General features: G+C 42.8%; 2 protein-coding genes across 3 annotated transcripts in view; one reads left to right on the top strand and one right to left on the bottom strand.

Annotated features, from left to right (window-relative positions):
• rbks (ribokinase) overlaps nucleotides 1-6,151 on the top strand; it is an 81,632-nt gene extending 75,481 nt beyond the window's left edge. For both annotated transcript variants that reach the window (XM_055864138.1, XM_055864139.1), the window contains exon 9: nucleotides 5,742-6,151. In XM_055864138.1, the coding sequence (XP_055720113.1) occupies nucleotides 5,742-5,915 (174 nt within the window). In that variant the 3' untranslated portion in view covers nucleotides 5,916-6,151. The remainder of the gene's footprint in view (nucleotides 1-5,741) is intronic.
• On the bottom strand, nucleotides 6,014-9,275 carry mrpl33 (mitochondrial ribosomal protein L33). The gene is made up of 4 exons (XM_055864142.1): nucleotides 9,162-9,275; nucleotides 8,735-8,753; nucleotides 8,317-8,423; nucleotides 6,014-7,749 (listed from the first exon to the last, which is right to left on the bottom strand). The coding sequence occupies exons 1-4, from the start codon at nucleotides 9,181-9,183 to the stop codon at nucleotides 7,700-7,702; spliced, it is 198 nt and encodes a 65-aa protein (XP_055720117.1). The 5' UTR covers nucleotides 9,184-9,275; the 3' UTR covers nucleotides 6,014-7,699.
• Nucleotides 9,276-25,719: the final 16,444 nt, after the last annotated feature.

Raw genomic sequence — 25,719 nt, 5'->3', positions numbered from 1 at the left:
GGTAAGGCCTGTCAGGTGATTATTTGGTTCTTTGATTTTGTTCATTGGCGTTTTTCGCTGAGTGAACACGGTGTAGTGCTGCACTCTCAATTTTTTTCACCAGAAGCATGTTTTTTTTGGTGTGAATTTGGTGGCTTCGATGTCATGCGTGGGTTGGCGAACTGAGGAAGGAGGCTGGGTCTGAAGCCATGATCTTGCAGGATCAACACTGTCACCACCCAAAAATACACACAAATATTGTTTTATTATACTGCCAGTATCCTTTCCAGTCAGTGCTGAGTTCAAAGAAGCATACAATTCTAGCTTCTCCTGGTTGCTACCCCAGTTCATTCATCATCCACTGAACCACAACACCCTACCCCCTCCTCTTCCACGAGCAACACATTTTACGTGGCAAGGCTTTAGAAGCGGAGTCAGGGTCAGCTGCAAAGCTGGACTGGTAACAAAGCAAAATTCACTCTTCCCTCCCGTCTTCCCCTAAAGTGTTCCTTCTTTCTTAAATTGAGTGCAGGCATTCCTACATTCGCAGAGGCTGCGCTGTTAGTGTGGACGATTGGATGATGCTTGCGCACACAAGTCTGCGGTCTCTGTCTCTCACGCACACACACAGTGGCCACCCCTTTGGCCTGTGCTTTTCCTGTACTGTGGGGTTGGTGTGACGGTGGGGGTAGTTGCCAGGCCAGACAAAACAGCTCAGAGTGGGTCTGGACAATCCATATCATCCTGACTTCCTTCCTGTGAGAGGAGACAGATGAGGACCCCACACAGGCTTGTTCCTGGAAGCAGTAGGTAGGGGAATACCCCAGTATTCTTCACCTTTTCCGAACCCTGACCACCGGGTAGTTAGTCGCTACGAAGATGGGGCTACGAAGGGAGGCCCCCATGAAGTCCTTATTGGACTGCACATGCCAGTGATTAGTTACCACCTCTATGCCATGCAGTCCAAAGCTATCCTCTTCTTCTGAATCTGTGTACATTTATCACACTTGTGAAAAGAGCAAATTAAGAAAAAAATGACAAGACCGTAAACCAAAATGATGGATAGATCAAAGACATTGTGCTCAGGAGGCTTAATCTATTCAATTAACTGTGCTTTTGATCTGGTTATTATCTTCCGATACTTCTGCAGAGCAACTGTCATCAGTCTTTCCCGGAAGCTTGGGGTCCAGTAACAGTTTGAGTCAGCACTGGCCAGGGAGTTCTTTACTCTCTCTAGGGGGTCCTTATTGATGAGGGCCCCAGGCTGGGGATTACTGTTTCCCCATCCGTCACGCCCGTATGGGAGACTAGATTACAGGAAATACAGTCATTGTGATGCACAATGTCAGGTTCTTTGTATCCCCCTTTTAATACTAAGTTTAGGGCAGGGATCCGTCTTGAAAGAAAGGAGACAAATGAAGAGCGCCACGAAGGAAGTTACATTTGCAGATCTGTTTTGATTTCAAAAAAGCATTTGAATGTTGACAAAGAAATAAAGGAGTAAAAAGGAAAGATAAGCTACAGCCACAACATGCATCTACACTCATAGACCGCAGTTGTTTATGCTGATGTTAGATTGCTCATGCTGCACCTTACCTCAGACTTTTACGACTCTAACAATGCTGAGAACCAGCCAAGGAATAAAGGTCACGGTGTAGCGGACGGAGCTAGCCGTGAGAGAGCATCAGTACTCGTCCACGGCTACCGCTTCTGTCGTTTGACTGACAGGCTTTCCAATCTAACCTTCACCAAAGTGTGTCGAGGGCAGCCGCAGCGGGGCTGAGGTTGTCAGCTCCGGTGAGCGTCACGTGGGGAATGCGACGCTGTCACATGTCAGTCTCAGGCATTGTTTTCAACACAAGACGAGAGGACAGTGACTCGGCACGGGGAGCATTGGAACGTGGTGGACAGGGACGATCAGATTAGAAGACTTGAGTTGTTATCCAGTGTCCCTCCAGTTACACTCTTTAGAAATTACAAAAACATTGAGGATCAGTTCTCAGTGTGTGTATCCTGTAGATTACATGTTCATCATTTCTGTTGATTATAATGGAATTGGCCTGATTCTGTTGTGGGAAAAGAGCAATGTGCAAATGATCGCAAATGTTCTGGCAACTTGGCTGATAATGTGATACCTTCTTTTCTCTCAATATTCTTTGGTATGTTATTTGTCTCCTCATGCCAACCTCATTGAGTTTGGGTGTGGACAGGGTGTAGTCATTGTCTCACCAGAACTGTGAACTGGAAACTTGCCAAAGTGGGACTGTACATTTCCACATGGTAAGCACAACCCAACCCAACGACCAGACATGAGACAAACATACAGTGCATTCGGAAAGTATTCAGACACCTTGACTTTTTCTACTTTTTATTACGTTAGTCTTATTCTAAAATGTATAAAAAATATATATAATCCTCATCAATCTACACACAATACCTCATAATGAAAAAGCAAAAACAGATGTAGAAATGTTTGCACATTTCTTACAAATAAAAAACAGATACCTTATTTACGTAAGTATTCAGACCCTTTGCTATGAGACTTGAAATTGAGCTCGGGTGCATCCTGTTTCCATTGATCATCCTTGAGATGTTTCTACAACTCGATTGGAGTCCACCTGTGGTCAATTAAATTGATTGGACATGATTTCGAAAGGGACACACCTATCTATATAAGGTCACACAGTTGACATTGCATGTCAGAGCAAAAACCAAGCCATGAGGTCAAAGGAATTGTCCGTAGAGCTCTGAGACAGGATTGTGTCGAGCTACAGATCTGGGGAAGGGTACCAAAACATTTCTGCAGCATTGAAGGTCCCCAAGAACTGCGTGCTCCATCATTCTTAAAATTGAAGAAATTTGGAACCACCAAAACTCTTCCTACAGCTGGCTGCCTGGCCAAACTGAGCAATCAGGGGAGATGGGCCTTGGTCAGGGAGGTGACCAAGAACTCAAATTATCGCTCTGAGTTCCTCTGTGGAGATGGGAGTACCTTCCAGAAGGACAACCATCTCTGCAGCACTGCACCAACCAGGCCTTTATGGTAGAGTGGCCAGACAGAAGCCACTCCTCAGTAAAAGGCACGATAGCCCGCTTGGAGTTTGCCAAAAGGCACCTAAAGGATTCTCAGACCATGAGAAAGAAGATTCTCTGGTCTGATGAAACCGAGGTTAAATGCCAAGCATCACGTCTGGAGGAAACCTGGCACCATCCTTACGGTGAAGCATGATGGTGGCAGCATCATGCTGTGGGGATTTTTTTCAGCGGCAGGGATTGGGAGACTAGTCAGGATCGAGGGAAAGATGAACGAAGCAAAGTACATAGAGATCCTTGATAAAAACCTGCTCCAGAGCGCTCAGGACCTCAGACTTGGTCTAAGGATTACCTTCCAAGAGGACAATGACCCTAAGCACACAGCCAAGACAACGCAGGAGTGGCTTCGGGACAGGATGTCCTTGAGTGGCCCAGGAAGAGCCCGAACTTGAACCCGATCTCTGGACAGACCTGAAAATAGTTGTGCAGCAACGCTCCCCATCCAACCTAACAGAGCTTGAGAGGATCTGAAGAGAAGAATGGGAGAAACTCCCCAAATACAGGTGTGCCAAGCTTGTAGCGTCATACCCAAGAAGAATCGAGGCTATAATCGCTGCCAATGTTGCTTCAACAAAGTACTGAGTAAAGGTTCTGAATACTGAATACCTGTTTTTGCTTTGTCATTATGGGGTATTGTGTGTATATTGATGAAGAAAAAAAAACAATTTAATCAATTTTAGAATAAGGCTGTAACGTAACAATGTTGAAAAAGTCAAGGGGTCTGAATACTTTCTGAATGCTCTGTACATGGGTAAAAATTGAAATCTACACACTTTTTAAGATTTTTCTCCCCCTGTATTCACTTTTTCCAGTCTCTCACCAATCCCTGAAAGTCACCTTTGACTCTAGCCTTGTTTCTTGGCTGATGAGAGTTCTGAATGGGGGATGTGGTGGGAGGCTACTTGGGGGAGGGGTAGAGGTGTTCGGGGAAGTGTGCAATGAACTATTTGAGAGGCAGAACGGTGAGTAATTGGCCAGGCTTGTGAGAACCAGTGGCGGGGGCCATCTGTGGTTAAATCTGAACGCTTTGCCACATTCCTCCATGCGTTTTCCTATCAGTGATCTAACACCCTCATCTCATCCCTCCTACACACCCAAGCCCACCCCCCTGGGCACCTATTGCACATTCCATTCTCAAATTAGTATTTTGCCCTTTGGAATCTCTAGACTTTGAATTGGTCCTCCTCCTCACCAATTACTCCTCTGAGGTTGTTGTCTTTAAACGTGCCTATAACCTCAGGTTGTATAGGATACACGAGACAAAGTGAAAAAATATACAGCAACAAAATATGCTCAAATTAGCAAAAATGTTTTTTTTACTGTAAAAGTAAGTATCTTGTTTGATACTGTAAATGGGTAATGTTGTGTCAAAAAGGAACAAATGTCCTTTCAATGTTTGACAAATTTTGCATTTGTATTTTAGTTATGGCATTTGCACTCAAGCCTCTGATAATTAGATTTAGTTTGCACAGATCAAGTTTAGTTAGGTATCATTTGAAAGAGATCATGTGCTCAGAAATATGACTTGTATTTAAATGTTGATAATGCTTTTACTTTTATTAATTCTGGAAAAGTCATTAATATTTCTATACATTTTTATATTGACTAGTACACTGTACTCTATGAACATTTAACATTGTGGTATATGGTATAATTCTGCCAAGCTGACCCTGTCAAAAGACAAATCTCTTCGGCTAAATAAGTATGTTGGTGAGAAAAAAAGTCTAATGTATTACATTATCCTGGCATATTATATGAATAATACCCCCACATTTGTTTTTATATACGATAGCTATTTGAACATGTAAGCTAAGTATTCTTCATTTTTGCAATATGCAAGTGAATAGATCGGTCTTGTCATCTTATCTTCAGTTGTTTATAACAAAACGGGGAAGCTCACACTGGCTAAGACAATTGGAAGTGATAATACATTTGTTTGTCATAAAGGGTGAGTATTAGGCCATTTCAGACGAATGGCGGAGGCATTTCAACTGACAGTGGGGAGCCTTGTTCAAAAAGCTACAATTGACAAGTGTCATAGCACCCCCTAATGTTGCCAACAGTTGGTCAGACAGTTATAACATCTATAGTCTCCGTTTCTCTTGATGACTTTTTCCAAGTTTCGTGAGGAATTAAGTCATAGATTCCTTTACTTGCTTACATTAAATTAATCTCTATTTTTGCATTTAAGCCACAGATTTGGATTTGTCCACACTTTGACAGTGTGTGCGTCTCCATCGCAGGAAGCCTAGTGGTTAGAGCGTTGGGCCAGTAACCGAAAGGTTGCTGGATCGAATACCCGAGCTGACAAGGTAAAAATCTGCCGTTCTGTCCCTGAACAAGGCAGTTAACCCACTGTTCCCCGGGCGCTGTGGATGTCGATTATGGCAGCTCCCCGCACCTCTTTGATTCAGAGGGGGTTGGGTTAAATGCGGAAGACACATTTCAGTTGAATGCATACAGTTGTACAACTAACTAGGTATCCCCCTTTCCACTTACATTCAATTCTAAATGAAGGAATTAATGAGTTCTCGCAGGAACTCGTTCACAGAAAGTACTTTGTCCTTTAAAAAAACTCTTATTAGCCTACATTTCAATTGAATTGTTGACACATTCAGTGCGTGTTTGTTTTGCTATCGGAGTAGTAACGAATGTTTGTCTCTACGCAGGGAGCCGGAGACAGTTTCATTGGTGCCCTGGCCTTCTACATGGCTCATTTCCCCACAATGTCTCTGGAGGAGATGGCCAGGAGAGCCAATCAGGTGGCAGGAGTGAGTGTACAGACAATTGGGACGCAGGCGTCTTATCCCTCTAAAAAGGACCTACCCACAGACCTTTTCTAGAGAAGATGGCAACTTGCACACTAAATGGACACTGTGAGCCTGAACAATCTAAAACACTGTGCCAAGTACTCTATCAAGTAATTAAACGACTATGTAAATAACTTAATGGTGACCATTGTCCTTTATTCATCTGCCATAACAGTAGTCATAATTTTTTTTTTTTTTTATATTCCAATATGTCCAATAATGTGATGTAAATACTTTTTGCTTCATATTAAATGTGTTCCACAAACTCATCATTGAAACAATTTCACTCAAACATTGTTTTTCATAAGCTTTGACAATATCAACAAATGGGACAGAAATGTCAAACACATTTAAGAGGGAAAATACAACTTATTCTGACCTACAATGAGGATACAAATGATTTACATGTCAGAAAAACGAGTGAAACAGTTCACACCAAACCCAGACTAGTTTGTACCATTGATGGGTTGTAAGTTTGTCTAGACAAAAAAAGTATTCTGTCCTGAATTACCATAATGTTGTAAAAGCTTATGATCATTCAGTGTGAAACATAAGTGAACAGTTGTCCTTTCATGCTTCCATTATTTCTTAGGATGGCAGATATGTTACTCTTGCAGAACAAAGATTATCAATACAATGTGCCTACGGTAGAGAAATAACATACAAGTGGACAAAAACATGAAACAAGCTACTTCTTACTTATTGAGGAATAATTGTCCGAATAGCTAGGTTTCCATCCAATTGGCAAGATATTCATGCAAATATTCTAAAATCTGCATACGAACAATATATGCACATTTTCTCAGAGACGTGTTTCCATCAAATTGACTTGTTGCGGATAAAAGGCTGTGCATGATGACATAGTGCACATAAAAATATATTTTGCAGTTAAATTCTCATGTACCAAATAAAAAATACAAGTGAAATGGGCTTCCATCACATTTTCAAGTCTACTGAGGGTTTTGTCACAAATGTCACATTATATAGAAAACGTGCCCACTCTGGTCTTTGCATGTGCGCTCTAGCCAACAGCTCGCAGATACAGTGCGGGTAGGCTACCTACAGTACATGATCTGATTGTTATGAATAAGATCGAGATTATTAGTCAAACGGCAGCCGATCATCATGTCACCAGAATAAGACCCTCGATATTTATTGGAAAGGAGCATTAAACTCATCAGTGTGCACTTTCGCCACCCTGTGAAGTTCACCATAACTTATTTAATCTGTAGCCAACTGCATGCTTTCTCAAGTCGTAGTGGGAGAACTACACAACATATCATGACTCCAGGTTTACTTCGATATGAGTTATATCAATATTTGCGCATAAAGGGGTTTCCACCGCCATTTCTCACATCATTTTACCCCCCCAAAAAAAGTTTGTGTCGGTAAAATGAAATATGTGAGAAATGCTATTGGAAACCCCATCAAATATTGATATAATAACCATCATATCGAAGTAAACTTGGGAGTCATGATATGTTGTGTGGTTCGCCCACTACGACATGTATTTTGTTGTCGACCTTTGGAAAGTTGACTGACAAATTTGCTGGTTCCATCAGGCCTGTTGTGAAATTTCTATCCGACATGTACTTTACTCACATAAACAATGTTGGATGGAAACCTGGTTTTGATGTGAATGGAAACCGCTTGGTTCATCCCAAATGTTTACAATGAGTTGATGTGGTCCATGAATAGTCCAATAGGAACTCCTTAGCTCTTCTCGCGAATGACGGTCGACACATTTTAGACAATGTCAGTGAAATCTTCTGACTAGGTGTTGCAGATTCAAAAGTCTTGTTCTTTGCCGTTCATGGTTAAATCGACCTGATCTTCTTCTTTTCGTGAAAGAGGACGTGTTTGTTCACTGCAAAGACAGAAATAAAATTCTGAAGCGGGTGCACAATGAAAAGCTATGTGCAAAGTGTAGGTTTATCAGGTAAGCATTGCAAACCAGTCAAAAGAATTGTGAGGGTATCATTTTGAAGCAGGGGCAAATGACTAGGCCTACATAGTATATGATTTGCATTATCTCAAACACAAATGTTACCTGATATAAACTGAATATTAAATCACTCATTATAGACAGTAGGACAGCAAAATGCCACTATTGGTTCTTTGTGTACGATGTCATATGGCTCGTCTACATTAAAGCCACACTGGCTGTGTCTGAAATTTTCTGTAAAAAAACACTTGCTTCCCCTGTCCACGTTTGCTTAGGCTAATTCCTCTCAGCACATTGGAGGAGGTCCGAGTGAGGACCAATGAGCTTTGAGAGAAACAAGGATGGCGAAAGCAAGGACTTGGCTGCAAGTAACGTTTACAGACACAGCCCTTGTGAGAGGCCAGTGTTAACTTGGCATCAGTGATAACTCCCTGAGAAAGTGTAATAGTTGGCTTCCATACAATGGTAATGAGAGGGTTTGTAGTTTACCCAAAGGGTCATTTTTCCGCAGCACCAGTTTATCACGTAGTCGGTTCCTCTTGGTGTTGAAGCAGTAGCCTGTCCCAGCAGCACTCACCATTTGCACTAAGACAGTCCTGTAACAAAGGCAATGGTTACTTTGTGATAGATAACACTTGGTATAGGCCACAATAATTATGAAAAATATGTACTACATGCTCATTGCTATTCCTTGGGTCACTTTTATCAAAGAACAGATTGAGGATAATATTATAGCAAACAGTTCAGAGAAAGACATCAAATCTAAACTCCAATTTGTACTGTATGAAGCTTTTACTTGGAAGTAGCTTAGCTGAGGGTATAATGAATGGTCCATGGATTAGATATGATAATAAAGTAGGACGTCTATACACAAATTAGGAGGTGGAGAAGGAAATCAATTACTTACTTTGACTTGGCCTTGGCCACTTGTGTGTATGGAAAAGATCAGATAATGAAATCAGATTGGCAAGATCATAACTCACTTAGGTAACGTTAGCTAGCTAGCTTTAGGTTTAACTTGCTAGTTAATTAGTCGAACACTTGCCATGGCTAGCTAGCTTAGCTTCTGATTGTGCAAGCTAACGATAGTCAACAGGGACATCTCCATCTATAAAACATTGTTTCAGAATGTAGCTAACTACTTAATCTAGCTAACGTTAGTTAACAAATTAACGTTACATGCTGACTTCAATGCTACTAGCCAGTGAATCACAGCTAGCTAGCTAGCTAAAATCGGCCAACCAAATACATGCATAGAGCCAGCCAATTCTATATTTCGCCATACAACTTAGTGAAAAACTACAATATACAGCAACGTATTCAATCATACTCACGATTTACAGCAGTGAGGAACATATTTAATAGAGTATTACAACAGCTAGCTAGTTTAGGGAAAGTCACATTGAAATACCAAAGCACAACTTCCGGGTTAATGCCCTTGTCATTCGGTCATTAACCGTTTCATTCCATTGAGGTATTTGTTTTTTCTGCACCTATTAAATAATTGGAGTATCTACTATTAGAAAAAAATATATATATTGTTAAATGGAAGACAAAAACCAGGTCTACTAGTTGTATTCTTATGAGATTAAGAGCCACATATTGTTATTGTATTGCATCTAATTATTTGGGAACCAATTACATTCCAGTCAGCACCCTAAATAGCGCAAGAGCAAGTGATCAAAGAATGGCTCAATATGTACATAACATACTCTCTCTGAATGAGTACATCTTTTGTAACATTGTATTTTGATCATGTGTTTTAGGTACACTTTTCTCATATAGATAGCCAAGTAGTACATTTTTTTTTATAGCTTTCCAGTGTCAACGTAGTGCATGCACATAAATTCAACAGACACGGTAACAGAGAACATATCAGATGGGGAAAGATAAGTAAATCAACAAGGAAACCTCAAAACACAAAAACAAATGAAAAGATTGAACCTGACAACCAGAGAGACACAGGTTCAAGAGAGCAAGAACGATACCACACCGGCAAGCTGAAAACACATTATCTAACCTTAGCCGTTCAGGAAATGAACAGGGACGTAACATTGTTGGACATAACCTATTGTCGTAAGCAGGCAGACGGGTAGGCAGGCAGGGAGCAGCTGTCAGGAAGTGTGTGGAGGAGAAACCTGCGTCACCAGAGGGATAATTCAGACCACCAGCCTCAGCATCACCACCAGCACCAGCACCAGCACCTCCACCCACTCAACAATCAACACACTCCAGCAGCCTGCAGCCTCTAAGGAGGTTAAATAAGCATCACTCTCCCTTCACTGCCATGGTGGCCCAGTGACTGACTGACTGGTGGTGATGGCAGACTTATAGACAGAAGAAGCAGGTCCGCTTGCTGCAGTCAAATAGTAAATGGTGCCAAAATTTGCTAATACAAAGAAATCTGCTGATACGGGACATATTGGGGTGTAGAAATGAGACAATTTGTATGCCAACTACATCAGCTCCAGAATGGTCTAAACTAGGATACTTGGATTTTTACAAGACATGCCTAAGCTTTACTATTACTCCATGAGGCAGGGGTGTCGGTCGATATATAAATTAATTTGATTTATTAACTCACACACACATAAATGCACACATGCGCGCACACACACACACACACACACACACACACAATCCACAAACCACGTAATTAAATAGAACACTGAGATGTCTGGCCCCAAACCATCTCAGCTATCTCTTTATCAGCTATTTCACATCAGCTTGGCTGACCTAACAACCGTATCCGAGGAAGTGCGGCGACTCATACGCACACAAACAGTCACAGACACCACACACTGTGTGGCTGTCACTCCCCAGCTTGCATCAGCACTTTCCCCCTCTCCCTTACTGTACATAAAAAAAATAGGGAATGCTACGAAAAGGTGAGCTCCTGGAGCGTAGCTACACCCTACAGAATCTCCTTACTTAGACCTTCCTTACTTAGACCAGCCAAATGCTGAATGTACTTGTCCTTTTTTAGTGTCACCGAGAGGCCTCTTGCAAACCAAAAGAATGTGATGATATAGTGAGGGTGAGGTGGTTTAAGCTTTTGTCACTTCTGAACAAAGAGCCTGTCATTTTAAAAGGTCATTTTAGAGAGAGAGCTCCAAAGTGCAGCAATGACGAGCATTTCTACTATTAGAAGATGTGCTTTACGCAATGGTTAGAAATAGGTGTTGTAACAGCAGCAGGGGTTAGATGACAGCATAGGAACAACAGGTTGCCGCACAATATACATATTACGACCAAAGCCGTGTCTCTCTGCTTAGTCGGTCATTAATTGAATGGGCCGTGATGTCACACACGGCTGTACATCCGGTCTCCATGGTTACACCAATTGAGCGAGCCCTGAGATGTTGAGTCTTATAATTGAATCCTCTGTACGCAACAGGTCAGCGGATTTGAGCTGAGAGGCTTATTTTAGGAGCCCTCTCGGTCTTGTTTTCCAGGAGAAGATACCTAACTGGTTTTATAATCGTTTGAAAATAGCGCTGGTGGACGAGCAAAGAACATTCAAGACAATTATCACAAATTGCAGTTTGCCATGTTGTTGGTCCATCCAGTTGAATGGACAGGGTGATTGATGGTGAGTATTTGTTCCTGAATACAAGTGTTCTACTTATAGTCTTATCACACAAGCATTTGAATATGTGACCTAGTTATTATACCAGTTCTTGCAGCACCAAACATTTATGTACAGTATTAGGCTTCAGTCATAGTCATGCAAGGTCATGTACTGTACATTTACAGTTAGTTATAGGTTATATACAATGAACAAACATATAAATGCAACATGTAAAGTGTTGGTCCCATGTTTCATGGGCTGAAATAAAAGACCCCGGAAATTTTCCAGACGCACAGAAAGCTTATTTCTCTCAAATTTTGTGCACAAATGTATTTACATCCCTGTTAGTGAGCATTTCTCCTTTGGCAAGATAATCCAATCACCTGACAGGTGTGGCAAAAAAAAAGCATGATCATTACACAGGTGCACCTTGTGCTGGGGACAATAAAAGGCCACTCTAAAATGTGCAGTTTTGTCACACAACACAATGCCACAGATGTCTAAAGTTTTGAGGGAGCTTGCAATTGGCATGCTGGCTGCAGGAATGTCTACCAGAGCTGTTGCCAGATGATTTAATGTTAATTTCTCCACTGTAAGCCGCCTCCAACATCGTTTTAGAGAATTTGGCAGTAGGTCCAACCGGCCTCCCGGTTTGCTGATGTCAACGTTGTGAACAGAGTGCCCCCTGGTGGCGGTAGGGTTATGGTATGGGCAGGCATAAACAACACAATTGCATTTCATCAATGGCAATTTGTATGCACAGAAATACTGTGACGAGATCCTGAGGCCCATTGTGAGGCCCATTTCTTTTAAGGTATCTGTGACCAACAGATGCATATATGTATTCCCAGTCATGTGAAATCCATACATTAGGGCCTCATGAATTGATGTCAATTGACTGATTTCCTCATATGAACTGTAACTCAGTAAAATCTTTGAAATCTGTTGCACGTTGCGTTTATATTTTTGTTCAGTAAACAAGCATTGTCCTGCCACCAGGGGAGAAGTGGAAGAATTACATTTTGAAAGAAAGCATAAGTTGTTGAATAACTAAAGCAAGTGCATCTGCTCCACGTATAACATCTGCATGGAGTTCTCCATCTCCAATCGGATTCAAGTCCAGATGTTACCCTCAAAACATTCAATCATCAATTGATGTTCCAGTTAACCAACGCACAGATGTGTGGGGTCTTCTTTTAAAATCAAACTCTGTCTTTCTCTTTGAGGTAAGGGGTATGGCCTTGCTTATGTATATAGTGGTCCTAATAAGTGGTTATGGATGCGGGGGATTCTACAGAAGTGTTGAAAATTGCAGTCCCCCCCCCAAAAAAGAAAAACTATTGACAAAATCAGTTCGGTCTCCAAACTTAGGACATTTATTTACATCATGATATGTTCTAATTCAATCCAAGGCAATGACAAAATGTAACATCGAAAGACTGTAGAATGAATGTGCCTTCAGCCACACCCATGCAAATATCACCAGGTGAGGGGATTGCACCCCTCTCCAGCATGGCCACATGGTGAATAGTCTGTCTGCCAGCATTTTACAGAAAATGTGTGAGTCGGTGAGTAAATCTTCATGTATTTTTAAGAAGTGTCACAACTGAACATGTAATATATCAAGAAATATGTCACGTGAGGTTTTGGGACTAGAAGATATGTTTGCTGGGATGTACAATGCATCTGTCCAAATAAAAGATGGCCAGCCGTATGGCTATGTGGTGGCAGGTAAGAGCGTTGGGCCTGTGACTAAAAGGTCACTGGTTCGAATCCCCAAGCCGACTAGGTGAGAAAAAAATGTGTCCATGTGCCAAGCACTTAACCCTAATTGCTCCTGTATTTTGTTTTAACCTTTATTTAACTAGGCAAGTCAGTTCAGAACAAATTCTTATTTACAATGACAGCCTACCAGGGAACAGTGGGTTAACTGCCTTGTTCAGGGGCAGAACAACGGATTTTTACCTTGTCAGCTCAGGATTCGATCCAGAAACCTTTCGGTTACTGGCCCAACGCTCTAACCACTACCTGCCGCCCCAAAATGTGTCCACCATGGACTTTGTTTACGAGGCACGGATGGGCAAGATGCTCTGGATAAGAACGTCTGCTAAATGATGTAAACGTAAATATGTTAGCTATGGGGATTCTTTAAAGTCCAAAATGAGTCAAAATTATCCACCCCGAAAACAATTGACACCATAGAGATATATAAAGGTCTCATCTTTGTATTTGTGCCATTAAGGTATCTGTGACAGCATGGGCAGCGGCATTGAGGCTATCTCCATTTGAAAGTTGCATGCGCCATGCTTTACCAGCTGAGCTACAGAGGACCACCATGTGGGTAGTGGACAAGTGCACACTTCAGGAAAAAGTGTACAGTATTAATATACATAGCCAGCAGGGGGGCTCCAAGAACCCAAACATTGACATCTATTTGGCCAAAACATGGACCTCGATAATGTGCTCCACTGTACTCTACTGTACAGTGCTCTATTGTACTGTGCTGTACTCTACTGTACAGTGCTATATTGTACTGTGCTATTCTGTACTCTACTGTACTGTGCTCTACTGTAAGGTACAATACTTTACTGTACTGTGCTCTACTGCACTGTACTGTACTCTACTGTACTATACTGTGCTGTACTGTACTGTACTCTACTGTACTGTACTATACTGTACTGTGCTCTACTGTACTGTACTATACTGTACTGTACTGTACTGTGCTCTACTATACTGTGATCTACTGTACTGTACAATACTTTACTGCACTGTACTGTACTCTACTGTACTATACTGTACTCTACTGTACTATACTGTGCTCTACTGTACTCTACTATACTCTACTGTACTGTACTCTACTGTACTGTACTCTACTATACTGTGCTTTACTGTACTGTACTCTACTGTATTGTGCTCTACTGTACTGTACTCTACCCGTGCTCTACTGTACTGTACTGTACTCTACTGTGCTCTACTGTAATGTACTGTACTCTACTGTATTGTGCTCTACTGTACTGTACTCTACCCGTGCTCTACTGTACTGTACTGTACTCTACTGTGCTCTACTGTAATGTACTGTTCTCTACTGTACTGTACTCTACTGTACTGCGCTCTACTGTACTGTACAATACATTACTGTACTGTGCTCTACTGTACTGTGCTCTACTGTACTGTACTGTACTCTACTGTACTCTACTATACTGTGCTCTACTGTACTGTGCTCTACTGTATTGTGCTCTACTGTACTGTACTCTACTGTACTGTACTGTACTGTACTCTACAAATTAGATTTGTTTTCCAACCCCCAATTTGCACCACTTCTGTAGAATGAGCCATAGTGCAATACTTTTGACCAGGGCACAAAAGGCTCTGGTCAAAACTAGTGCACTATATGGGGGCCCAGTAGGGGGCCCAGTAGAGCTCTGGTCAAAGGTAGTGCACTACATAGGGAATTGGGTGCCATTTAGGACATATCTGTGGTTAAATCAATGGAGAGACGGTGTGTTCTTCTTCCTCCATCTGTTCGGTGTCATCTCTGAGGGCTCTCTGTTCCATGACGCAGAGACCGAGTGGGAGTGGACGGCCTTCTGCTCCCTGAGAGGGCTGAGTGGGCCGCCGCAATCCGCTGCTGCCTACAGCCTACAAGCCAGGGAGGGATAAGGGGAGAGAGAGCGGGGAGGGAGGGAGGGTGGAGGGGGATGGAGGGAGGGGAGGGAGATTGGGGAAGAGAGAAACAGAAGAGAGGGACGGAGAGAAAGAGAGATGAAGGAGAGCGAGATGAAGTACAGTAGAGAAAGAGAGAGACACAAACTCAGCAGGGAAGAGGGAAAAAGAGAAGGAAGAAAGAGGGGGGTGATTCATGATTAAGGGGGAATTTAGGGTTGAGAGAAAAAGGGGAAGATATACTGTAAGTAGGTGGATGGGACTGAGATGATGAACAAAGGAAACAAGAGTAGTAGGGCTTTCAAATATTTCTGCTGAATAACCAAATCTTCCAAGCCCTTGCTGGCCTTTCGTGGCCGTGCTAGCCTTACAGTCATCTTACATAAACCTAAATGGACTAACAGGGTCTCCAAAGCAACTGGGCAAACCTTTATATTAAACTCAGCCTCCAGCATCCCTCCATCCTCTCTCCCCCTCCGTCCCTCTGCACCGCGCTTCAGAGACTATCTTTAGTACCTCGGACCCTCCCCTGACAGTACGATAGCTATTTTGCTATTTGCTAAATTCAGCGCTGATGTAACGAGTGACACCTTCTGTTTCCATGTGACTGGTCGCCTAGCAACCCGGCTATTATGCCAATGGCAATGTTATGCAGGAAGTAGCACCCTGAGCCCCCTGCCTCCATTGATCTCGGCAGGCATTAGTCAGCCAGTCAGTGGGGTTCGTCTGCATGAGCTGAGGCTTCCTTCCGCCCAGTGAGGGCTGCACCACTCCTCTCAAACTGTACACTGTATCGTATCCTCTCTCTCTCTCCTTACTTCCTTTGCTCTTTCCCTCTTCCCTCTTGCTTTTTTCAATCTTTATATCTCTACCGTGTATCCCATCTATCGTTCTCCCTTCTGTCTCTCTCTGTCTCTCTCTCAAAAATTTGGAGATTTGGAGTTGTTAGGAAGAGTGAAAACATGCATTGCCATCACAAATGCGGAAGGCATTTTTTAAAATTGTTTTTAGAATTGTTAATCAAAGCTTGAACACATTGACATATGCCCAGTAACAATACTGAGTAACACAGTATTCAAAGTTATGTTAATGATAACATTTCATTAATTGTCTCATATCTCAAAACATTTATGCAGTCTTATGATTGCACTTACATGCCAACATGGTGAACTTGTTTTAAAGGTCCAATGCAGCTGTTTTTATCTCCATATCAAATAATTTGTGGATAAGAATTATGTACCTTACTGTGATAGTTTTTCATAAAAAAAAGTTGAAAAGAAACAAAAATAGCATCCTAACAAGAGCAATTTCTCAGGCAAGAATTTTGAAAATTAGCTGTTATTAGCAGAGAGGTTTGGAACTCTTCTTCTTATTGGTCTATTAACAAATTTACTGCATGGTGATGTCACCATTGAAAGCCAAACCTCCTTCCAATCAAACAGCTCTTAAACTAAAAGTACATTATCATAATTTTCACCGTTTCACTGTATTATTCCAACCTCATAGTGTGGAAATATATATAAAACACAGAGAAATCACGTTTTTGACTGCTTTGGGCCTTTAATGCCGACTGGTGCAAAACTTTGCTGCCATCTATTGATTCTGAAAGGAAATTGTCTACCCTCGTCTACCCTCATTGTCTACCCTCATTTTGTTGAGAGCTCTTTCCCAACAATGCGGCAATAACAATAATAATAATATAGAAAATAGAATAAAACATATATAAAAACCACACAAGAACTACAATGCGAGTTAGAAACATGAGAATGCAAGTATAAACAGATCAGTGCCAGTACCTTATACATAAAAAGTGACTGAGGAATATATAAATATATATGCTAATATAATAATGTTAATATATACATATAAACAGGAGTAATAGTGACCAGTAGCAGGACAAATAGATAAATACTAATGGTAATGGCAATCAATAATCAATGGATAGCAGTGTAATGAAGTAACACATTTCATCAATAATAATTTTAGCAGCAGCGTAGGTTGTGTCTGAGTGGGTAGAGACATGTGGATGGGTCTAGAGTCAGTGGGGATAGTCTGTTAGAGAGGGAGAGCAGTAGTTGTAAGCCATTTAACAGTCTTATGGCCAAGCGTTAGAAGCTGTTTAGGAGTCTGTTGTCTGAGCCATGATGCACCGGTACCGCCTGCCAGATGGAAGCATGGAGAACAGTCCATGTCTCAGGTGGCTGGAGTCTTTGGAAATTTTTTGGGCCTTTCTCAATCACCGCCTGGCATGTATTGTCTTGGATAGCTGGGAGCTCGCTCCCAGTGATGTGCTGGGCCGTAAATACCACCTTCTGTAGGGCCTTCCGGTCGCGGGCGGTGTAGTAGCCATACCAGACGGTGATACAACCAGACAGGATGCTCTCAACGGTGCAGCTGTAAAAGTTCCTGAGGATCTGAGGGGCTATTCCAAATAATTTCACCCTCCTGAGAGAGAAGAGGCGTTGCCGCCTCTTCTTCATGACTGTTCTTGTGTGAGATGACCATGCACCAAGGATCCTGATACAATTTACCGTCTCCACTGTGGCCCCCATCGATGTGGATGGGGATGTGCACCCCCCCCCCCCCCCCCCCCCCAAATTGCCAGTTCTCTGACCTCCTCCGTGTAGGCTGTCTCATCGCCGTTGGTGATCAGGCCTACCACCGCTGTGTAGTCAGCAAACTTGATAATGGAGTTGGAGTCGTGGTTATACTGGGCGTACAGGAGGGGGCTAAGCACACACCCCTGGGGGGCGCCCGTGTTGAAGGTCAGCATGGCAGAGGTATTGTTGCACACTCTATCCACCTGAGGTCAGCCCGTCACAAAGAACCAGGATCCAGTTGCAGAGGGAGGTGTTCAGTCCCAGGGTCCAAGTTTGGTGACGAGCTTGGATTGCACTATGGTGTTGAACGCTGAGCTGTAGTCAATGAACAGCATTCTCACAAAGGTATTCCTCTTGTCCAAGTGGGAGAGGGCAGTGTGGAGTGCAATTGAGATTGCATTATCTGTAGATCTGTTGGGGTGGTATGCAAACAACAACAACAACAAGCTGGCACTTAACGAACTGTACAAGGAAACCATGCACCCGAAGGCTGCATTTCTTGTTGCCGTTGATTTCAATTATGTGTCACTAAGACACGCGATGGATAGCCATAACGGGTATCTTGTCCGAAACCATTTTTCAGAAAAAATTATAATCTCAAAATGACAAGAGTCCCGGTCATCTATCTTATTATTGGCCAATAGAATGGAGGGAAGTGGTTCCCTTCGCCTTAGTCTCAACAGGACGTCCGATCTCTTGCCACTTTTTCGCCGCCGTTTCCTCTTGGGTAGCCCGAAGATTGGATCGGAGGTACTTTAAGAGCCCAGGGCGGAAGAGTCAAAGTCAAAGTTGAAGCTGAAATTGAGGTGAGTAACTGCCTATCTGATATTTAAACTTTTTTGTTGATTATAAGAAATAATAGTGGATACATTTTGTGCAAAAAAAGTTTTAAAAAACAGCAAAATAATCCCAAAATAGCAAAGTTGGGTCAGAGCTCTCAAGAAGGTAGCCATACAGTACGGTGCCATCTTAATTCACACACGTGTGTGTGTGTGCATGTACTGTACATGCATGTGTCTGTGTGCTGCAACTCGCAGAGGAGACCACTAACCTGTATTCCATCGTACCATCAAAGAGGATGGTACTGATCTGGTAAACACACACACATACATACAGTACGAAGAAATAGCATTGGCCAATCACTCATCACTTCCTGGGCCATGGAAAGGGATGGTGAAAGCATGCTTATACTTGATTTGTGAGGAATTCTGGGATGTGACTCAAGGTTCCATTCCAAAATGCCACTGGACATGACATGAACCACAACTTTCAAATTCCACTTATATGGAATAAAGTTGAAATACAGTTTAGAAGGTTAGAACAGGATAATACTGATGATGGGAAAATGGTACCTCCTGAACAAAAACAGATACATCAAGTTACGGGTGATGTAGTAGTATATGTGGAAATGTTCTGATTCATAACAATGTATTTGAGTGTCTAGGCTATAATCAGAATCACCTTTATCTACCAAGTATATTTACGACCAGGACTTTGACCTGGTGAAATATTGCACAATAAACATGATATACAGACAGAATATATAGACAAAGATTTTACTCATAATCCATGTACATTTAAACATTTACACATACACACATTTGTATTTGATTCTCATACGCAGAATTGCAATCTTTATCCGCAAATATAATTTTGTCCTGGATAAGGACAAAGGGACTTTACTAGAATTACTTTACCGTGGTTGGAAAAGCAGTAATAGTATTTTAGAAGTTAGTTTCCCCCATGATTTCATGAGGTAAGGATGATCATCATCACCTGACCCACATTCCCTCAGTCATACATATTATTTCTGTTATTTTGGGGGGTACAGTTAGTAGATCAGCCACGAACACAGGCCATGATGAGTTCACTTCCTCTGATGTCAGATACTGTCATTACACACAGTGTCCTAAAAAATGCAAGGTCTAATTTAGGCCAATATCTATAGGCATTGTGAGACTGGTATAGAGGGCATTGGGTATCTGTTTGAAAAAGTGGGTATCTAGCTTTTGGAAGATTTAAAAAGTGGATATGATATCTGGAAGTGTTTGGATACTTCTTTTGGTATCTGATGGAAGGTGAAGTGGATATTTGATATCCTAGGACATTCAGCTTTTACAAATACGTATATATTACATTGTTGAAAGCCTACTAATTTGCTCAGTATTTCACCATGGGAAAATACTTCATCTTGACATGAAATGTAATACTTTTCAAGCCTGATGTTGAGGAGCGTATTCAATATCTATATTTGACTATCTTGCTTCCTGTAAGTCCACAGTCTCCACACACTGCCTTTGGCCGAGTCCACTCTTGTGTAAACAAGCCATACTTCTCTGTGGAGAGAGAGCGCGAGAGCGGCATTGCGTAAATCTGCCCGTTATTGAAATGTGAGTGAGAAAATAGCATCCTGGCGTTCTAAAATCAGACTCTTTCCGACGCAGATGGCCCACGCTTTCCGCCTGTGGGTAAGTGGGCAAGGGTGGAGAGACGTGGACGTGACAGAAATTACGCCAAGGCGAGGTCAGGTCGAGTCTTTGTCATCAGCTATTTTAGCACTGTCAAACAAACTGGTGAGAGCGAAGAAGGAAAGTGTTGACCTCATTATTCCGTGTGTTCCTGCCATTTGCCCCGTATTCTTCCGATTTGGCAATGATCTGTGCAACATGCCTTTTGAATAACACTTGCTTGTTCTAAAAGAGATGTTTGTTGTACTTATACAGCCATACAGTATAAGGTTATGTCAAGTATAGGGTAACGTTACCTGTGGGAACACACTGTTTGAATCAATGTTGTTTCCACGCCATTTCAATGAAATTACGAATGAAAATGTATGTACTCGCTACCACAAGTCGCTCTGGATAAGAGTGTCTGCATTGCGTACAGACAACTTGTTTGACCAGATCATGAACTGTAAAGGCATGATATCTGCTAAAAATACTCCAGTTTTACTGTATGAGTAATGCTGTAAATGTATTATGATGATGACCACTAGATATTTTGAAATACACTACCTTTCAAAAGTTTTAGAACACCTACTCATTCAAGGGTTTTTCTTTATTTTTACTATTTTCTACATTGTAGAATAATAGTGAAGACATCAAAACTATGAAATAACACACATGGAATCATGTAGTAACCAAAAAAGTGTTAAACAAATCCAAATATATTTTTCATTTTAGATTCTTCAAAGTAGCCACCCTTTGCCTTGACAGCTTTGCACACTCTTGGCATTCTCTCAACCAGCTTCACCTGGAATGCTTTCCCAACAGTCTTGAAGGAGTTCCCACATATGCTGAGCACTTGTTGACTGCTTGTCCTTCAAACTGTGGTCCGACTCATCCCAAACCATCTCAATTTGGTTGAGTTACACAGCCTGGAGGTGTGTTGGGTCATTTTCCTGTTGAAAAACAAATGATAGTCCCACTAAGCGTAAACCAGATGGGATGGCGTAACGCTGCAGAATGCTGTGGTAGCCATGCTGGTTAAGTGTGCCTTGAATACTAAATAAATCACAGACAGTGTCACCAGCAAAGCACCTCTACACCATCACACCTACTCCATGCTTCACAGTGGGTACCACACATGCAGAGATCACCTACTCTGTGTCTCACAAAGACACGGCGGTAGGAACCAAAAATATCAATATATTTCCATTGCTCATGTTTTTTGGCCCAAGTAAGTTTCTTCTTATTATTGGTGTCCTTTAGTAGTGGTTTATTTGCAGCAATTCGACCATGAAGGCCTGATTCACGCAATCTCGTCTGATCAGTTGATGTTGAGATGTGTCTGTTACTTGAACTCTGTGAAGCATTTATTTGGGCTCAATTTCAAAGGCTGGTAACTCTAATAAATTATCCTCTGCAGCAGAGGTAACTCTGGGTCTTCCTTTCCTATGGCGGTCCTCATGAGAGAAGGTTTCATCATAGCGCTTGATGGTTTTTGCGACTGCACTTGAAGAAACTTTTCCGTATTGACTGACCTTCATGTAGTAAGGATGGCCTGTCATTTCTCTGCTTATTTGAGCTGTTCTTGCCATAATATGGACTTGGTCTTTTAATAAATAGGGCTATCTTCTGTATACCACCCCTACTGTACCTTGTCAAAACACAACTGATTGGCTCAAACGCATTAAGAGAGAAAGAAATTCCACAAATGAACTTTGAATAGGGCACAACTGTTAATTGAAATGCATTCCAGGAAACTACCTCATGAAGCTGGTTGAGAGTGTGCAAAGCTGTCATCAAGGCAAAGGGTGGGTATTTGAAGAATCTCAAATATAAAATATAATTTGAATAGTTTAACACTTTTTTGGTTACTACATGATTCCATATGTGTTATTTCATAATTTTGATGTCTTCACTATTATTCTACAATGTAGAAAATAGTAAAACATTTAGAAAAACCCTGGAATAAGTAGGTGTGTCCAAACTTTTGACTGGTACTGTATATCAGTGTGTATATCAGCTGCCTAGCTATAGCCCACACCAGGGCTCTCCAACCCTGTTCCTAGAGAGCTACCATCCTATAGGTTTTCACTCCAACCCTCATCTAGCACACCTGATTCTAATAATTCGCAGGTTGATAAGCTGAACCAGGTTAGTTACAACTGGGGTTGGAGCGAAAACCTACAAGATGGTAGCTCTCCAGGAACAGGGTTGGAGACCTCTGGCCTACATGAAGGAGGCCCTGCAGTATCAAATTGTTGCCAGCAGGGAGTTAACAAAACAGACTATTGTGTCTCAGCATATATAAAACACTTTATACACTACATTGTCTGCGTTCTACATTCAATACATTCCTCAGTAATATGATTTACAAAAACAAACTCTTTATACAGTGAACAAAATCATCATAACATAACCATTTATAATGGTTCATGGTGTTACTGTTATTGTACAGTTGTTTCAAGATATGGCATTTTACAGCTATTTTCCATCCACGTCAGGTTTATCCATTGATTTTGTAAGCTGATAATGTAGCTACTACATATTCGATATCTACAGTACCATTCCTTAGAACGTCACCGGGCATGGGTGGGCAATTCCAGTCCTCGAGGGCCTGATTGGTGTCACGGTTTTGCCCCAGTCACAGCTAACACACCTGACTCCAATAATCACCTAATCATGATCTTCAGTTTAGAATGACATCCGATTAATCAGCTGTGATTGCTAGGAAAGGAGAAAAAGTGTGACACCAATCAAGCCCTCGAGGACTGGAGTTGCCAACCCCTGTGTAGAGGCTCCTCATTTGTTGATCTCACATGTTCTCAACAAAAGAAGGGATTTAGTGCCCTCTCATGGCAAGATTTAAAAATAAATCTGTAAATGAATAGATCAACTGGCACAGAATATTTATTACGCTGATTAACCTTGGTGTTTTACCCTAAAGACTCAGACTTTTGTTTCCATTTACGCGGACCGGCACCCGTGTCTCACTGGGCCTGCCGTGAATACTTTTCATCTTTCATTTAAATTGGCTCCTGAGTGGCGCAGCGGTCTAAGGGTTTGATCCTGGGCTGTATCACAACCGGCTGTGATTGGGAGTCCCAAAGGGCGGTGCATAATTAGCCCAGCGTCGTCCGGGTTATGGGAGGGTTTGGCCTCGTCAAATAAGAATTTGTTCTTAACTGACTTGCCTAGTTAAATAAAATGTAAATAAAAAACATAGCAATGGCTAACTGTGAACTTTAACACCTTCTCACTAGGGCTGGGCGATATATGGCCAAAATATCTCACTGTATTTAAAAAAAAAACTGATGGTATTTGATAGTATTCTATATTTTGTTTATAATAAAAGTTCTAAATGTGCTTTATGAGTAGTGCGTGACCTTAGGGTGGCAACACATACATTCTAAGTGATTTCAATGGGTCTTTCTCCATTCGGATTGTTTTACACTGTTCAGTTCAACTTCAACCCCAAAAAAGTCTTCATCTTCATCAATTTCTGCATTTGAGATCATTTCCACACTGCCACGTAGGGCTGCACAATATGGGCAAGTAATCTGGGCCTTATTTTTAACCAAATGTTGCAATTTGACTGTCACGTTCCTGACCTATTTATGTTAGTTGTTATGTGTGTTAGTTGGTCAGGACGTGAGGTTGGGTGGGCATTCTATGTTTTCTGTTTCTATGTTGGTTTTGGTTTGCCTGGTATGGCTCTTGATTAGAGGCAGGTGGTTTGCGTTTGCCTCTAATTAAGAGTCATATTTAGGTAGGGCATTCTCACTGTTTGTTTGTGGGTGATTGTCTCCTGTGTCAGTATGTTTGTTCGTACCACACTGGACTGTAGCGTTTGTTTTTTTCGTTTCGATGTCGTCTGTTTCCTGTACGTAAGTTTATGTTTAGTTATGTAAGTTTATGTTCAGGTTTCGTCAACGTCGTTTTCTTGTTTTGTAGTTTGAAAGTGTTTTGTTTCGTTTCGTGTTTGCCATCATCGTTATTAAATAAAAGATGGCTTATTTCCCAAAGCCTGCGTTTTGGTCTGAGGATCCTTCTCTCCTCACCTCATCTGAGGATGAGGAGAGCACAAGCCGTTACAGAATCACCCACCACGCTAAGACCAAGCGGCAAGGGAAAACGAAACGGAGTAGGGGACAGGAGAGAAAGGAGCAATGGACATGGGACGATGTTTTGGATGGAAAAGGTGTCTACACATGGGAGGAGATCCTAGCTGGTAGAGATCGCCTCCCATGGGAACAGCTGGAGGCACTGAGGAGAGCGGAGGCTACCGGAGAGAGGAACCGGAGCTATGAGGGAACGCGTCTGGCACGGAAGCCGAAAAAGCCCGTAAGTAATTCCCAAAAATTTCTTGGGGGGGGCTAGGAGGTGGTGGGCCAAGGGCAGGTAGGAGACCTGCGCCCACTTCCCAGGCTTACCGTGGAGAGCGGGAGTACGGGCAGGCGCCGTGTTACGCAGTAGAGCGCACGGTGTCTCCTGTACGAGTGCATAGCCCAGTGCGGGTTATTCCACCTCCCCGCACTGGTAGGGCTAGATTGAGTATTGAGCCAGGTGTCATGAGGCCGGCTCAACGCGTCTGGTCTCCAGTGCGTCTCCTCGGGCCGGCATACATGGCACCTGCCTTACGCATGGTTTCCCCGGTTCGCCTACATAGGCCGGTGCGGGTTATTCCACCTCCCCGCACTGGTCGGGCAACCGGGAGCATTCAACCAGGTAAGGTTGGGCAGGCTCAATGCTCAAAAGTGCCAGTACGCCTCCACGGTCCGGTATTTCCGGCACCACCTCCCCGCCCCAGCCTAGTACCTACAGTGTATACACTACGCACTAGGCTACCAGTGCGTATCCTGAGCCCTGTTCCTCCTCCACGCACTCTCCCTGTAGTGCGTGTATCTAGCCCGGTGCCTCCAGTTCGGGCACCACGCACTAAGCCACCTGTGCGTCTCCAGAGCCCTGAACATACTGTATCTTCTCCCCCTACTAATCCTGATGTGCTTGTCCTCAGCCCGGTGTCAACAGTGCCGGTACCACGCATCAGGGATAGAGTAGGCTTTGAGAATACAGTGTGCCCTGTCCCTGCTCCCCGCACTAGTAGGAAGGTGCTTATCATTAGCACGGTGCCTCCAGTTCCGGCACCACGCACCAGGTCTACAGTACGCCATATCCGGCCAGAGCCATCCGTCTCCCCAGCGCCATCTGAGCCATCCGTCTCCCCAGCGCCATCTGAGCCATCCGTCTCCCCAGCGCCATCTGAGCCATCCGTCTCCCCAGCGCATTCTGAGCCATCCGTCTCCCCAGCGCCATCTGAGCCATCCGTCTCCCCAGCGCCATCTGAGCCATCCGTCTCCCCAGCGCCATCTGAGCCGCCAACCAGACAGGATCTGCCAGAGCCGCCAACCAGACAGGATCTGCCAGAGCCGCCAACCAGACAGGATCTGCCAGAGCCGCCAACCAGACAGGATCTGCCAGAGCCGCCAACCAGACAGGATCTGCCAGAGCCGCCAACCAGACAGGATCTGCCAGAGCCGCCAACCAGACAGGATCTGCCAGAGCCGCCAACCAGACAGGATCTGCCAGAGCCGCCAACCAGACAGGATCTGCC

Source organism: Salvelinus fontinalis, chromosome 16 (assembly GCF_029448725.1).
Source record: "Salvelinus fontinalis isolate EN_2023a chromosome 16, ASM2944872v1, whole genome shotgun sequence".
NCBI lineage: Eukaryota > Metazoa > Chordata > Actinopteri > Salmoniformes > Salmonidae > Salvelinus > Salvelinus fontinalis.
Note: the sequence above shows the minus strand (reverse complement) of the source record. Positions and strands in the feature narration are given on the sequence as shown.